Below are 16,043 nucleotides of genomic sequence, written 5' to 3'. Positions count from 1 at the left end.
TGCAGCCCTGAGCAGCAAGAGGCGATGGGAGCGCCACAGCCACCCGCACCATAGAATCGTAGAACGGGAAGGGCCCTTGAGAGGTCTCTAGTCCAGTCCCCTGCACTCACGGCAGGACCAAGCACCATCTATCACATCCCTGACAGGTGTTTGTCTAAACCTGCTCTTAAAAATCGCCAATGAGGGAGATTCCACCACCTCCCCAGGCAATTTATTCCAGTGCTTAACCACCCTGACAGGAAGTTTTTCCTAATCTCCAAGCTAAACTGCCCCGGCTTCTATTTAAGCCCATAGCTTCTTGTCCTGTCCTCAGAGGTTAAGGAGAACCATTTTTCTCCCTCCTTCTTGTAATAACCTTTTATGTACTTGAAAACTGTTATCAGGTCCCCCCTCAGTCTTCTCCCAAACTGAACTAAACAAACCCAGTTTTTTCAAGCTTCCCTCATAGCTCATGTTTTCTAGACCTTTCATCATTTTTGTTGCTCTTCTTTGGACTCTCCCCAATTTGTCCACATTTTCCCTGAAATGTGGTGCCCAGACCTGGACACAATGCTCCAGGTGAGGCCTAATCAGAGCCGAGTAGAATGGAAAAATTACTGCTCGTGTCTTGCTTACGACACTCCTGCTAACCCATCCCAGAATGATGTTTGCTTTTTTTGTAAGTGTAACAGTGTTGACTCATATGTAGCTTGTGAGCCGCTCTCACCCTAGATCCTTTTCTGCAGGACTCCTTCCCAGGCAGTCATTTCCCACTTTGTATGTGTGCAACTGATGGTTCCTTCCTAAGGGGAGCACTTTGCATTTGTCCTTATTGAATTTCATCCTATTTACCTCAGACCATTTCATCCAGATCATTTTGAATTTTAATCCTATCCTCCAAAGCACTTGCAACCCCTCCCAGATTGGTATCGTCTGCACACTTTATAAGTGCACTCTCTCTGCCATTATCTAAATCATTAATGAAGCTATTGAACAGAACGGGACCCAGAACCGATCCCTGTGGGACCCCACTCGTTATGCCCTTCCAGCATGACTGTGAACCACTGATAACTGCTCTCTGGGAACGTTTTCCAACCAGCTTTGCACCCACCTTATTGTAGCTTCACCTAGGTTGAACTCCATTATCCTTACTGTGCTGTTTCCCCTCCTACCGTTCAAGCTGTTCTCTCCCTGTATGTGCTGTAATACACGTTCCCTGTATTCTTCATACTGCAGAAAAAAATTGACTCCAACTGTGACACTGGCAGACCAGGTGCCAGCTCATGCCAAGGCCCCTAGGCCCCAGCTGAACACAGACCATGCATAGCTGGAAACCAGTCTGGCTCCCCGGTGTGTTAATGTTGTTCAAATAGATGTCAAGCTTCTAAGAATGTGATTAGTGTTTAGACTTTATGAAACGCTTGTAGGCTGCTGTATGTATTGATCTCACTGCTCAGCAGCCCATTGTACAGTGATCGTGTTTGCATTGTAAACCTCTGTCTCTGTAAGACACCACACAGGAAAGCAGCATTATCTGTCAGCTGCAGGGTTCTACAGATGATGCTCGGTCCTGCCCACCAAGGAGCCCCATTGAAACCAAATGAGCCATCATGTGAATGAGCCCAACAGTTCGGACTCTGGGGAGACGGGGATAAAAAGCCCCAACAAGGAGAATTTGGGGTCCCCCTGCTGCTTGAGGTTCGGGAGGAGACACATTTCTAAGCATGAGGAAGGGTGCCCTGACTGGAGTGCCTGGGTTAGCCCTAAGAGATGTACAGCACTGCCAGATTACAGCAGCTCTATCACCTGTTGTAACTCATTTGCGTGGGTACGTTTACCTGCTTTAACCATGTAAATAACGCTCATTTCTTTTCCTTACTTAATAAATCTGTAGATCCTTTACTCTAGGATTGCCTTTGGTGTGAGATCTAAAGTGCAATTGACCTGGGGTAAGTAACTGGTCCTTTGGGACTAGGAACAACCTGAATATCCTTGTGATTTTGGGTGTAAGTGACCATCTATCGCACAGGCAAGCTTGCCTGGGTGGCCAGACAGACCAGAGTACCCCAGGGGACGGTCTGAGACTCCATGGTAAGACGGTTACAGTGCCTGAGGAATTTATACTTGGTTGGTGAAATCTCAGTATAGAACTCACAGCCAATCTGGAGTTTGTGCCCTGGTTTTTAACAGTCTGCCCTGAGGTTGGTATTCGTGCCCTTCCAGACAGCTCAACGGGGGGCAGATACCCTGTATTCGACATACACCAGGGAAAGATTGAAACCCACTTTCAGTGAAAAACAAAGCAAAACTGGTAACAAACAGCAGACTAGTTACAAGCTGCCTTCAACCTAAACTTTGAGGTGCCCAGATACTCAGGGACTTGAATGGGGACAGATGGCAAAAAGCTCCAGAAATTCCGTTACCATATTCAGTGTTACGTGATCTGTACCCTCCGTTTTGCAGAGGCGGCCACGTTTGGTGCCTACCAGAGCACTACTGGGACCAGAGGCACACTGTCCCCTCTCCTTAGTGATGCGCCTCTGTGCAGGAGCCCTGGCACCACCCTGCTGCCTGCCCCACAGCACCGTGAGCATGAGACCGGGGTCAGGAGCAGCTCAACTTCCTTGTAGGTCAGAGGCGAATGGGAGGCAGCAGACACTGGCTGGGATTCTGCCACTGGTAAATGGTAGCTCCCCCCAAAAAGGTTGGGAGACGTTGCTGTAAGTTCATCGGGGCCTGCCTGGTTGAGCATTTTTGCCCGTCCTGTTGCAAATGTTCTCTCATCACTAGCCCAGTCTTCAGCCTTGCACAGCAGCACCTGCTGCGTATGTTCAAGCCCCTGAAACTCTATTGGCCTGACAAGTTATGATACAAGTGTGGCCAAAGTATAAGGAGGAAAAAAAGAAAAAGGACAGGGCCCTCGCCTGTGTCTCAGGGGAGGGAACAACACACCCGGGATAGGGTTACAGGTTGTGTTTGATCCCATGGCCATGTGATTCTCACCGGGAGCTGGACTACACGGGTATTATACCACTACAGTTCTACCCGTCAACTTCGCCACGTAGACAAGCCCTCACTCTGCGCCCCTCCTCGGAGCGATTCGTGATGAACCTGGGAAATCAGCGTCTCAGCCGTGCAAGGACAGAGAAGAGCTGGGTGGGGTGGAAAATGGAAACATTTACCAGGGAGCTGAAGATTTTGTTTTCGAAGTACTCGTGTAGCTGCCAAATCTCTTGGATGAAGCAGGAGTGTGAAAAGCCACTGCCGGGGGAAAAGGCTCCTTTATTTTATTGTTAAATGCCAAGTTCTAGGCTCCAGCGTCTGGCTCTTTAGACAAAGTAGAAAATAGAACAGGCCCTGGGGCTTTCCCATTCCCAAGCACTTTTTTCCAAATGCTTCATTACTATTAAGTCTCACCACCCTGCTTTCAAGCAGCTGAGTTTTACTCTATCTGCAGCTGGGGACAGTGGAGCACAAAGAGATTAAGCAGCTGGCTGGGGTCACGCCCGCAAATACCTGGGGTGGCCTGACCCCACGCCAATGCTTTAGATACAAGTCCCTCCTTCCTTCCTTGTGGAGAAAAAAATGGAGTCCAAACTGTCCCGGCTGGACTGACCCTCCCAGCAAAGCGCCGAGGGCTGTGGCAGGTATCCCGGGGAAGGAGTTCCCGCAGTGAGGTCCCTGGTCAGAAAAGACCCTACCCTCAGCCCCTCTCAGGGGAAAGTCAGCCAGACAGCACGTACCACCCCGCTGAGCTGAACAGCCTTAGAGGGACAGAGGGGAATCGTCACTGGGTTGTTAGAGTGGTTGGCTGGGGTGGGGACAGTAGCCCCGTTCCCAGCCAGGTCATGCACAGCAACTCCCTAGAGCGTCACCGTCATTTTGACCAGAGCTGTAGACCCCACTGGAAGCCCTCCTAGGCCCTGTTCACTGATGGACTCAGACCTATGAGCTGCAGTTTCCCTGCATCTTTAGCAGGTCAGAGTCTTGGTTCATTTAGGGGAGGGTCACTTCGCCCACAGGTTTGTGCTTTCTGTCCCATGCCCCAGTGTCCCTGTAAAACCACATTTATCAGTCTCCGACTCGTCAGTCCCCTAGACACACTGCCCCCAAGAGTACAGTGACTAGTTGTGCTGCCACCAATGCAGTGGGGGTGGGGGGGGCTGAGTTAAGGTGGCAAACGAGAGTTGACACAGCTGAGCGCTAACGGAACCCAGATCTTTTCTGGCACTGGATAAAAATGCAGGTGGGGGGCAGAGGAAACAGAGAACACGAATCAGCCGAACCGATTCCATGAAGCAGCAGCAGGTGTTTCCATGTTACACACCTGCTGTTGCTTTAATGCCAAGCCTCCAGCAGAACAGACACAAGAAGCTAGACCCAGCAACCCTCTGATTCAGAACCTCCCCCCTGCCCCAGAAAGGCCATGGGGAGAGCAGGCAGCTGAGGGTTACCCTACGAGTCCCTCCCGTTCATTTCGGTACAGTGTCAGCACATCCTGACAGAACAGGGATACCGCCCAAAGCCTCCAAGCCACCCCAGCTAACCGGATTGCTCTCCCGTCCCACCGCTCACTCCCTTAGGGGACATCGAGCGGCAGCCAAGCTCAAGTGCTAGATAACCCTCCCAACCCCCTCCCGTCCGCCCTGTGTGAGCCATCAGGAAACAGGGCACCAGGACAGTACCTGATCTCCCCAAGCCCCCAAGGGAGTCAGCACCAGAACTCAGGAGCTCACGGCTCCTAGGGTGTGGCTCACAACATACCTGCCTCTATGGCTACATTTCGTGAGCTGTTCGCTCCGAAACTATGTCTACTCTCCGTGCGAGGGCACGAGGCTCCTGCTTGTGCACGCACACTCGCACCAAGCTAGCACAAGTATCACTAGCAGTTTTGCGGCAGCAGCACGGGTAGCAGAGGCACAGCTGAGCCGTGCAGAACACAGACCCGCTGCTTTCAGGCGTGTTTGTACTCGGCCCAGCTCAGTCATGTCTCCATTGTTGCCACAGCCAGACTGCTAGTGATACTTGTGCTCGCTCGCTGAGCACCAGTGTACGTGTGTGCATGCTGGGGCCGCTGGCCAAAGTGGGATTTAAGAGGTGCATAGGCCATCTGCATGGGCTGAATTTCCCCCGCAATGCTCTCGCTGTTAGACCTGCTGGACAAAATTCAGCCACAACTCCTGTTGAGGGCAGTCTGTTTATTGGCCCTCTCTTGCACAGCGCCCGTAGAAGTCCGGGAGCCTCCAATGCCTGCTCCCTCCTCTGCCCACCTCCCCTGCTGGTGGGCAGCGCTGACCTCTCACGTGGATTTCTTTTCCAGAAGCTGCACCTCCCAGGCGGTGCTGCCTGCTCTCCTGGGCATCGGCAGGCGGGCAGAACGCCCCGCGCCACGAGCAGCCCAGCCCCACATCTCTAGATGGCTAATGCCCGCCTCCCAGCTTTATCCCATGAGCTCAGCATCACAAGCGGGGCTCTTGTAACCGGCCTGCGGGAACCTGCTTCACGAGGCTCCCTCTGCACCTGCTGGGGCAAGGAGCTTTCTTCAGCCCTTGGGGGGGTTACTGGGTGTGTTCCTACTTGACCCTTCAGGGTGCTCCACGATGGACACGATGAAAGAAACAAAACCCATCTGTACCCCCCGTCGGGTCTTTTCTCCAGATAAACTTTGGTACGTTTCTAATAGAACTGCCTTGAAACAAAGCACATGGGATATCCTGTACCCAAGGCTGGACAATTGGTTGGCCTGTCTGCGACAGCCCACGCAGCTTGTTTCTTTAAGTAGTGAAATACACGCAAACACTGGCAATGCTTCATCTCCTGTTTATAGCATGAGACCAAGGGCCAAACAAACCACTGGTGTATTGCCACTGAAGTCAGGATATTTACATCAGGGATGCCTTTGGCCTATAGATTTGAGGAGGACTCATTCTCAGGAGCATTTCTGAAATTTGCAGGGCCATTACTTGGAGCGTTGTCAAACAGCAAATCCACTCACGTCCTTCCTCTGGGCACCACTTTGAAGGACAGCCTGATCCTCAGCTGGTGTGAACTGGGATAGCGCCTTTGAGGTCACTGTTGCGACACCAGTTCACACCAGCTGAGGATCTGGCCTTACCTGGGCATCCCCTCGAACAGGTGGGTTGGGTCTGGTTTTCATTTCCAGCTGTTGTACTTGAGTCCTGGTTTCTCCCTTCACTGGTCTGCTGTGGATGATAACTTGATTTTGCAGCTGAACACGAGACACATATTAAGCCACCTCAACCACTCCCAGGGTGACCAGATGAGAGGGAGAAAATATCGGGACACAAGGGGCAGGGGAGGGAGTCCACCAGCAAAGCAAAAAAAAAAAAAAAAAGAGCCAAGTGCTGCCGGCAGAGCAAAAAATATTGGGACAAAGATCGGTCAGAACGTGGGACAAACACCTGAATATCGAGACGTCTGGTCACCCTAACCGCTCCTCCCCTTCGCCATGGCAGCACCACTCCCCCAGGCTTTGCTCAATCTTCTTGTAAAAGGTCCCAGCTTTGGGGCTTCCTCAGCTTCCTCTGGGAGACCGTGTCACAGACAAGTAGGACTGAGATTCAGCCGACATTTACCATTGCTCCGTGTCCGCCTGTTATTTGCAATGATTCCCCCTTCACCACGCTAGACATCTCGTCTCCTTCCTTTGGTTATTACTCTGCTCAGTGATCTCCAGTCATACACCCATCGATCTGGCCTCTCTCCTGTGTGGGCTCCCTTGTGCTGAACAGTTCATTGCTTGTTTCTGAAAGTCGCTCTCTGACAGCCTTCCCTGGCTGAGCAGAAGTTCATACACCTGAAAGAATTCCTTCCATTCCTAAGTCCATAAGGCGGCCACTTTGCTGAGGAGTTTTTCCCCAGATATGTGTTTCTACATCTCCCCATATTTAAAAGGGGTAGATGGTTACCCTGGATTTCTTGTGGCTCGTTAGATGTTCACAGCAATTGGGAGAATCTCCAATATCTTTTTGTTGATCTTCACTCACCCAGGAGATTTTCCTGGATTCAGTTCCCAATGCTTGAGATGTTCATCTGCCATCTCCTTCCAGATAGGCTATTACCCCGGTGCCTCATTGCCAGGAAAAGGAAAGTCCTCGACAATGACCACCCGGAATGGGAGCTCCCCACTCAGCTCCTCCGTGTGCAAGTGGGTTTCCAGGGGACACTGCAGACGTTCACCCTGGGGGCAGACGGGTGCGTATCCCCCACCCACATGTGCTCTGTCCCCGTGGAGGGTTCGCTGGTGCTTGAGGAGATGATGCTTCTGAATGAAGCCCTTTCCACACTGGGTGCACGAGTAAGGTCTCTCCCCCGTGTGAGTCTTACAGTGGCGTTTCAAGTTCTTGCTCTTCTGGAAGCTCTTCCCGCACTCGCTGCAGGTGTAAAGCCGGACCCCTGTGTGCTGGTGCTGATGCATCCTGAGGAGCTGGAGAGTCCTGACGGCGTCTCCGCAAAGGGTGCAGCTGTAGGGCTTCTCGCCAGCGTGCGTCCTCTGGTGCGTCACCAGAGACTGCTTGTGCCGAAAGCTCTTGCCGCAGTCGCAGCAGATGAAGGGACTCTCCCCGGTGTGAGTTTGCTGGTGAACTTTCAGCACCCGGTGTGTCCGGAAGCTCTTCCCGCACTCGCTGCACAGGTAGGGCCGCTCGCCCGTGTGGGTTCTCCGGTGGATCTTCAGGCACTCGCCGGTGCTGAAGCTCTTCCCGCACTCACTGCACAGGTAGGGCCGCTCGCCCGTGTGGGTTCTCTGGTGCGTCACCAGGTGCTGCTTCTGGATGAAGCTTTTCCCGCACTCGGTGCAGAGGAACGGGCGCTCCCCTGTGTGCATGTGAAAATGGCGCTTCAGGTTCTCGCTCCTCCGGAAGCCCTTCCCACACTCACTGCAGGTGTGCTCGGAGGCCTTCTGCGCAGCGTGACTTTGCCGATGCTCTTGGAGCTGCTTGTGCACCGCGAAGCCTGCTCCGCAGTCGTTACACGTGTAGGTGCTCCCCCCGGCGTGAGTTCTCGCGTGTCTCACGAGCGACTGCCTGTGGCTGAAGCTCTTCCCGCAAGCCTCACACACGTGGAGCCTCTTTCCTGTGTGGGTTTGCTGGTGAATGCCGAGATCCCTGCGTAACCGGAAGCTCTTCCCGCACTCATTGCACAGATAGGGCCGCTCGCCCGTGTGGATCCTCTGGTGCTTCACCAGGTGCTGCTTCTGGACAAAGCTCTTCTCGCACGCCGTGCACGCGAAGGGTCGCTCCCCTGTGTGGATCCGATTGTGCCGCTTCAGGTGCTCGCTCTTCCGGAAGTTTTTCCCACACTCGTCGCACGTATGGGGCCGCTCCCCCATGTGGATCTGCTGCTGCAGTTTGAGAGGCACGGACGTGCAAAAGCTTTCCCCGCAGCCAGGGCTTCTGTACGGTTTCTCTCCAGCGTGAATTCTCTGGTGCACCCTAAGGGTTTGCTTACAGCTGAAACTTCTCCCACAGTCATTAGGCAAGTGCAGCTCCTCCCCAGCGTGAGTTCGCTGGTGAACCTGAAGAACCCTGCGTGTCTGGAAGCCTTCCCCGCCCTCGCTGCAATGAATCGCCCTCTCTCCCAGGTGGGTGCTCTGGTGTGTTTTAAAGCGGGCAGACGTGCTGAAGCTCCTCCCGCACTGGGGGCAGTTATACGGCGCCACCCCTGAATGGGTTCTCTGATGCGTTACCAGATGGCGCTTTTGGCGAAAGCTCTTTCCACACTCCGGGCAGGGGTAGGGTCTCTCCCCGCTGTGCGTCCGAAAGTGGCGTTTCAGATTCCCGCGCTTCTGGAAGCTTTTCCCACATTCGCTACATTTGTGAGGTTTCTCATCTGGACTGAGCTGCTGTGGGTTTGTGGTTCCAACGTGCTTTCCTTTCCGGTGGCCTTCAGCTCGTTTGTGTCTGCTCCTCACAGCAAGGCTGCCCTGGATAGAAAAAAGCAAATTATATTCCTTTCCCGGGTCTCTGAACGGTGTCTCGAGTTGTCCCAGGTTCTCAGCAGTTTCCTTATCATCCTCATCCTCCTTAATTAGGAGCCTGAAATCAGCTGCTGGAATTAAAAAGAAAAAAACATTCTGGGCATCCACATGTGTTGGTTGCAAAGACCAAATCTGTTACCAACTAACACTTGCTTCCAAGACATTTCAGCCCTTGTCACGCAGGTCTGCTACAGCTGCGGCTCAATACACTGCGAGCAGCAAGTGTGAGCCTGGCCTAATTACGGGTCGGATTCTGCCACTTTGCATTAGGCACTGCCATTGAAATCAGCGGGGCTACCTTGCATTAGGCACTGCCACTGAAATCAGCGGGGCTACCTTGCATTAGGCACTGCCACTGAAATCAGCGGGGCTACCTTGCATTAGGCACTGCCACTGAAATCAGCGGGGCTACCTTGCATTAGGCACTGCCACTGAAATCAGCGGGGCTACCTTGCATTAGGCACTGCCATTGAAATCAGCGGGACTACCTTGCATTAGGCACTGCCATTGAAATCAGCGGGGCTACCTTGCATTAGGCACACCCATTGAAATCAGCAGGACTGTCTTTGGAGTAAGGTGAGATACGGGTGACAAAAATATGGCTGGATGTTAGAACAGTTTTTCAAGAAGTGTGTGGTATTGAATTAAGTTGTAAGGTCGATGTAGCTGAGGGCTTCTCTGAAGCAGACTTCAGGAGCACACTTGCAGGAGTAAGTCCTGTTCAGATAACAGGTTTCACAGCATGGACCCCTCAGGGTATGTTTACACTACCCGCAGGATCAGCAGGCTGCGATGGAGCCAACAGGGGTTGATTTATCACGTCTAGTGTAGACATGATAAATCGACCCCCAAGCGCTCTCCCATCAACTCCTAGACTAAACCACTACCATGAGAGGCATAGGCAGAGTCGACGGGGGAGCAGCAGCAGTCGACAAAACACAGTGAAGACACCATGGTAAGTTGATTTAAGTAAGTCGACTTCAGCTGAAGCTGCATAACTTAGATCGATCCCCCTCCCAGTGTAGACCAGGCCTCAGAGAGTTTTCCTGGATATTCGGATATCAACCCATTCTGCGTTTGCTCTAAAAATCCTTGAATCTTCCATTCCAGCTCCACACTCCATTGGCTCTCGTCCTCCAGTTAATCTCCCCAAAACAAAAATTCATTCTTTTCACTAGACAGTAAACTCTCCCATGGGTCCCTCCCTGGGATTGATAACGGCCTGGATCACTTTCCCAGTATAGCCCAACACACATACTCATCTCTGATTGCTGCTCTTGTCTCAGATGGTAACAATCTGCTCACCGTTTCTATGGCAGGGAAGCTAGTAAAGTTCCTACTCACTCTCAGGTAATTCTATTTCTTCCAGATCCTGATGCTCCCAGAGCAATGGCTCTTCCTCCGGATTGTTCAGCGACACAAAAGCAGCTCTGGGAACTGGATACCCTGTTCACAAAGACAGGATTACACAACAGTCTGCAAGGTTCTCCTTCCACCCTGTGCTCGACTTCACAATTCCCACCCCCTGGAGCAAGAGGCTCTCAACCGCGCTAGCAATCCACACCCGCATCTGAGCAGCATCACTCGCAGCGGGGCCAGGACTCGGCACTTCAATGTTCATTTGCAAAAACTCTGCAGCTTTTTATGTACCAGGAAAGCTGCGGGCTCAGATATTCGCCTCAATCTCTGATCCCACCCAGGAACGTCAAGCTCCTCCAACATGCAGTCAAGCAATGAAAACTGCTCTTTACCTAGTGAAATCAGATGATCATAATTCTCCCTCATCACCTCCCAGTACAGCGCCTTCTGCCATTCTGTCAATTTCTCCCACTCCTCAAGGGTGAAATAGACAGTGACGTCCTCAAATGTCACTGGCATCTGAAATCCAGAAGGACACACTCAGCACCGACTGCTGATGCCCTGAGACTCAGCCAGGCAGAGGGACGTGTTTCTATGCTGTGCAGCATGTTTTTATTCTGCTGTGGATGTTTCATACACAGTCTCATTTTTGGACACGTGTAAACTCCCAGGAATAGGAACTGCGTTTGGTACAGAGTCACTGCTCACTAATTTATCCAGTGGTATCTGAGCACCTCAACAAAAAGATAAAAAGCCCCAAAGGAGCTTAGAAGTTGTAGTCTGAACTTTACTGCTGCTGCTACATGGCTTCCTCATTGCTCCATCTCTACGCACACAGGCCTCTCCTCCACTCTTCCTGGACAACTGGAAGTCTTAGTCTCACACAATACATTGGCCAATCACTTGCTATAGGCCCCTTCTGACCAACCAGAACCTCCCGAGCAACATCGGTCAGTGACATAGGAGCTTGCATGAGAGAAAAGTAAAGTCATGATTGGTTGGAGGCACTTTACTAGCCAGAGGTTTTGTCTTTTGAGTATATAGTTCTGCACCCCGCCTTTCTGTGCCCCACTAGTGGGTTATTCCTTACAGTGTGTTGACTCCATCACCTCTATAAATTGCACATATACAATCTCCACACCTAATAGGAGATTACGGCTTCTCGCGAAAACACATCTCCATGGTCTATCTCACAGGGGGCTGATTTAAAGCCTACTGAAATCTTCGGATGCATAGAATGGAACACACAGAATAGAACACATAGAATGGACTCCAAAGAGAGACTGCTGAACTCGAATTAATATGCAAATTAGATACAATTAACTCAGGCTTAAACAGGGACTGGGAATGGTTGGGTCATTGCACTAATTGAATCTATTCCCCTATGTTAAGTTCTCCTCACACCTTCTGTGGGTCATCTTAATTATCACTTCAAAAGTTTTTTTTCTCCTGCTGACGATAGCTCATCTCAATTGATTAGACTCTTCCTGTTGGTATGAGTACTTCCAGCTTGTCATGTTCTCTGTACGTATAAATATCTCCTGTCTGTGCGTTCCATTCTATGCAGCCGAAGAAGTGAGCTGTAGCTGAAATAAATGTGTTAGTCTCTAAGGTGCCACAAGTACTCCTGTTCTTTTTGGGGATACAGACTAACAGGGCTACTACTCTGAAACTAGCCAACAAGCAACTCACAAGCCAATTAACCCCAAAACAAGCCCAAATTTCTGCATTTTTCCCCACGGGTTTGGCACGTCTGCCCTGTTGGTGCAAGGAGATTAGAGAGACAAGGTGGGTGAGGTCAGATCTTTAACTGGACCAGCTTCTGCTGGGGAGAGAGCCAAGCGGCTCCAGCAAGAGAGATTCCCTCACCCGCCTTGTCTCTCTGCCCAGCCAACACATTGGGAAGGGCAGAAGGGTGGCGCGTTACCTGCAGGGGGCCAGGGGACACGCTGCATGTCAGCAGCGCCCCAACCTCGGGCCCCGATCCTAGCGCACACGCCACGTGCTGGGCCAGGCTTGGCTGGCGCCCAGTCCCGGCTCCAGGGCTTATCCCCATGGAGTGCAGGTGCCCAGCGGCGTGGGGCCAGGGGAACCCGCCCCCTGCCCTGCCTGGCACCAGCGGATGGCAGCCCCGGGACTCCCCCCCGTTACAGCCCTATGCCCGGGGGCCGCCCCCAGCTCCCCTGAGCGCGAGGCGGGGGCAGCAGCGGGGCAGCTGTTCCCGGGAGCAGGGGAAGCTGCTCCCCGCAGCCCCCGAGGAGGCCGCCAGGGCCCGGCGAGGCGGGGTCCCCGCGAGCGGCCCAGCCCCTCCCTCGCCCTGCTGGGAGCCACCCCCCGGTCCCGCCCAGCACCCGCAGCTTCCCCCGGCTCCTACCCGAGCAGGGGCCCCGCCAGCCATGGCCCGGGCGCCGCCGCAGCCGAGCGGGGACCCCGCCGAGCCCTGCACATGGGAGCCGCCGGCTCCCCGCACGCTCCCGCTCCGCCCGGGCAGCGCCTCCTGCGGGGCTCTCTGACCCCCCCCCGCCGCGCCACGTGTGTGTAATTACCGGAGACCCCGCCCCCACGTGCGAACGGCAGGAGCTCCAGGGCCCAGCCCGCGATGGGGCGGGGGTCGCGGCCAGGCCAGGTGTAAGGCGCCAGTAACAGAAGTTGGTTCTGGGTCCAAAATCCACCCACCCTAAAGCGTGTTAGGGGCGGGGCTGGTTCCTCCCATTAGCTACTTGCCCCAGCCCCGGGGTGACTGGTGGAGAAGGGGGCGGGAGGGGGCTTTGATAGCAGCCTTCAGCTACCTGAAAGGGGGGTTCAGAGAGGATGGCGCTCGGCTGTTCTCAGTGGTGGCAGATGACAGAACAAGGAGCAATGGTCTCAAGTTGCAGTGGGGGAGGTTTAGGTTGGATATTAGGAAACACTATTTCACCAGGAGGGTGGTGAAGCACTGGAATGGGTTCCCTAGGGAGGGGGTGGAATCTCCTTCCTTAGAGGTTTTTAAGGTCAGGCTTGACAAAGCTCTGGCTGGGATGATTTAGTTGGGGCTGGTCCTGCTTTGAGCAGGGGGTTGGACTAGATACCTCCTGAGGTCCCTTCCAACCCTGAGATTCCAGGATGCTATGCTCAGTACTTTCTTTCCAGCAGAGGTGGTTTGGGGGTTGGTCAGAGGAGGCCATTTTTTGTTGTGTGAGGTGATGATGCAAATCAGGAAGGGTAAAAAGGGCACGCTTGGCAGAGGCGAAGGGGGCACGCTTGGCAGAAGTAAGCTAAGACTTGTGGTCAAAACGCACTGCAGCCAGATAACACATTCTAACTCCAATAAAAGGAGATAAGTTGTGCCCCGGGGCACAGCTTGTCTAACTCACAGTTAAAACAATTGGCTACAAGAAAATACATAAGCATAAATTATACAGCCAAGGTGACAACGCTAACCACAATAAAGATTTGGTTGACCCTCATCGGTCGATCTGTTTTAAGACATAGTGGACAGATCAGATAAAAAGTACAAAGGCACAGGGCTGTGTGTGCGTTTCGGACATAAGGGAAACCTGACCCACACCCCCTGAACCTAAGGGACGTGCACTTCGCGACCGTCTGTACCTGGCCGTGCGGAAAACGGCCGACTGAAGGGTAACGTATTCTCGGGTGAATGCAGGCTAAGGTTATGGAGTGAAGAAGTCTGGTTGCTCGGGCAGACTTGATCTCAAGTTGTATCGATACTATAGTGTTAAAATAGCAGTAAGTAGCTAATGAATAATAATTTTACATGTACTTGTGCTTGTCTTCAGTATAACTTGCCATTTATATTAATCCTTATTCCGTGCTGGTCTTTAATCTTGCTTTTCTTATTTTGTCCGTGTTGCTTTTATAGTCGAAAGTTGCTAAAAAACTTTTTTGAGGCATAATCAGTAGTTTTAATTTTTCTTATACGGGCACTACTCAACCTCATTACATCTGTGTTGGGCGGTGGGAAGTAGTGATCACCCAGGGCCCAATTAGGGTCCTGACGAGTGCCTCCCTCTTCCTTTATTTCCGCAGTCATGTGCAAATTAAGTACTGTACAATTCACAACGGACTGAGCAAAATGCTAGTCACTAGATTTTGGAGGTTGCAGGACAAAACAAGAACACTTGGGCTTATCCTGTTTACAGTATATCTGGGGTGTAGATGAACCCCCAGTCTCCTTCAAAACAATAGTAAAGAATAAAATTGTTAGACACATAGAAGAACATAAATTGTTGGGCAAAAGTCAACATGGTTTCTGTAAAGGGAAATTGTGTCTTACTAATCTATTAGAGTTCTCTGAAGGGGTCAACAAACATGTGGACAAGGGGGATCCAGTGGACATAGTGTACTTAGATTTCCAGAAAGCCTTTGACTAGGTCCCTCACCAAAGGCTCTTATGTAAATTAAGCTGTCATGGGATAAAAGGGAAGGTCCTTTCATGGATTGAGAACTGGCTAAAAGACAGGGAACAAAGGGTAGGAATTAAGGGTAAATTCTCAGAATCAAGAGGAGTAACTAGTGGTGTTCCCCAAGGGTCAGTCCTAGGACCAATCCTATTCAACTTATTCATAAATGAGCTGGAGAAAGGGGTAAACAGTGAGGTGGCAAAGTTTGCAGATGATACTAAACTGCTCAAGATAGTTAAGACCAAAGCAGATTGTGAAGAACTTCAAAAAGATCAAATGAAATTTAATGTGGATAAATGTAAAGTAATGCACATTGGAAAAAATAACCCCAACTATACATACAGTATGATGGGGGCTGATTTAGCTACAACGAGTCAGGAAAAAGATCTTGCAGTCATCGTGGACAGTTCTCTGAAGATGTCCATGCAGTGTGCAGAGGCAGTCAAAAAAGCAAACTGGATGTTAGGAATCATTTAAAAGGGGATAGAGAATAAGACTGAGAATATCTTATTGCCCTTATATAAATCCAGGGTACGCCCACATCTCGAATACTGCGTACAGATGTGGTCTCCTCATCTCAAAAAAGATATACTGGCACTAGAAAAGGTTCAGAAAAGGGCAACTAAAATGATTAGGGGGTTGGAACAGGTCCCATATGAGGAAAGATTAAAGAGGCTAGGACTCTTCAGCTTGGAAAAGAGGAGAGTAAGGGGGGATATGATAGAGGTCTATAAAATCATGAGTGATGTGGAGAAAGTAGATAAGGAAAAGTTATTTACTTATTCCCATAATATAAGAACTAGGGGTCACCAAATGAAATTAATGGGCAGCAGGTTTAAAACAAATAAAAGGAAGTTCTTCACGCAGCGCACAGTCAACCTGTGGAACTCCGTACCTGAGGAGGTTGTGAAGGCTGGGACTATAACAGCGTTTAAAGGAGAACTGGATAAATTCATGGAGGTTAAGTCCATAAATGGCTATTAGCCAGGATGGGTAAGGAATGGTGTCCCTAGCCCCTGTTCGTCACAGGATGGAGATGGATGGCAGGAGAGAGATCACTTGATCATTGCCTGGTAGGTTCACTCCCTCAGGGGCACCTGGCATTGGCCACTGTTGGTAGACAGATACTGGGCTAGATGGACCTTTGGTCTGACCCAGTACGGCCGTTCTTATGTTCTTCAATCTATATGAACAAGTTGGCTTGATCTTATGGGAAGGGGTTGAGAAGGCTGGGGAAAGGCTGGGGGCCAGCCAGCTTGCAGGAGCCGGGGCCATGCCTTGAGAGTTCTGTTTAGGGGCTAGCGAGC

General features: G+C 51.5%; 1 protein-coding gene across 2 annotated transcripts; it reads right to left on the bottom strand.

Annotated features, from left to right (window-relative positions):
- Positions 1–5,080: 5,080 nt before the first annotated feature.
- Positions 5,081–12,833, bottom strand: LOC123363134 (oocyte zinc finger protein XlCOF6-like). 2 transcript variants are annotated; one of them, XM_045003984.1, is made up of 4 exons: positions 12,711–12,833; positions 10,729–10,855; positions 10,322–10,423; positions 5,081–9,045 (listed from the first exon to the last, which is right to left on the bottom strand). In XM_045003984.1, the coding sequence occupies exons 1-4, from the start codon at positions 12,732–12,734 to the stop codon at positions 7,058–7,060; spliced, it is 2,241 nt and encodes a 746-aa protein (XP_044859919.1). In that variant the 5' UTR covers positions 12,735–12,833; the 3' UTR covers positions 5,081–7,057. The 2 variants fall into 2 exon arrangements, with proteins under 2 accessions (XP_044859919.1, XP_044859918.1); XM_045003983.1 differs by having other exon boundaries at positions 5,082–9,048.
- Positions 12,834–16,043: the final 3,210 nt, after the last annotated feature.

This window comes from Mauremys mutica, chromosome 2 (genome assembly GCF_020497125.1).
Source record: "Mauremys mutica isolate MM-2020 ecotype Southern chromosome 2, ASM2049712v1, whole genome shotgun sequence".
Lineage (NCBI taxonomy): Eukaryota > Metazoa > Chordata > Testudines > Geoemydidae > Mauremys > Mauremys mutica.
This window is presented reverse-complemented; position numbering and strand designations above follow the sequence as displayed.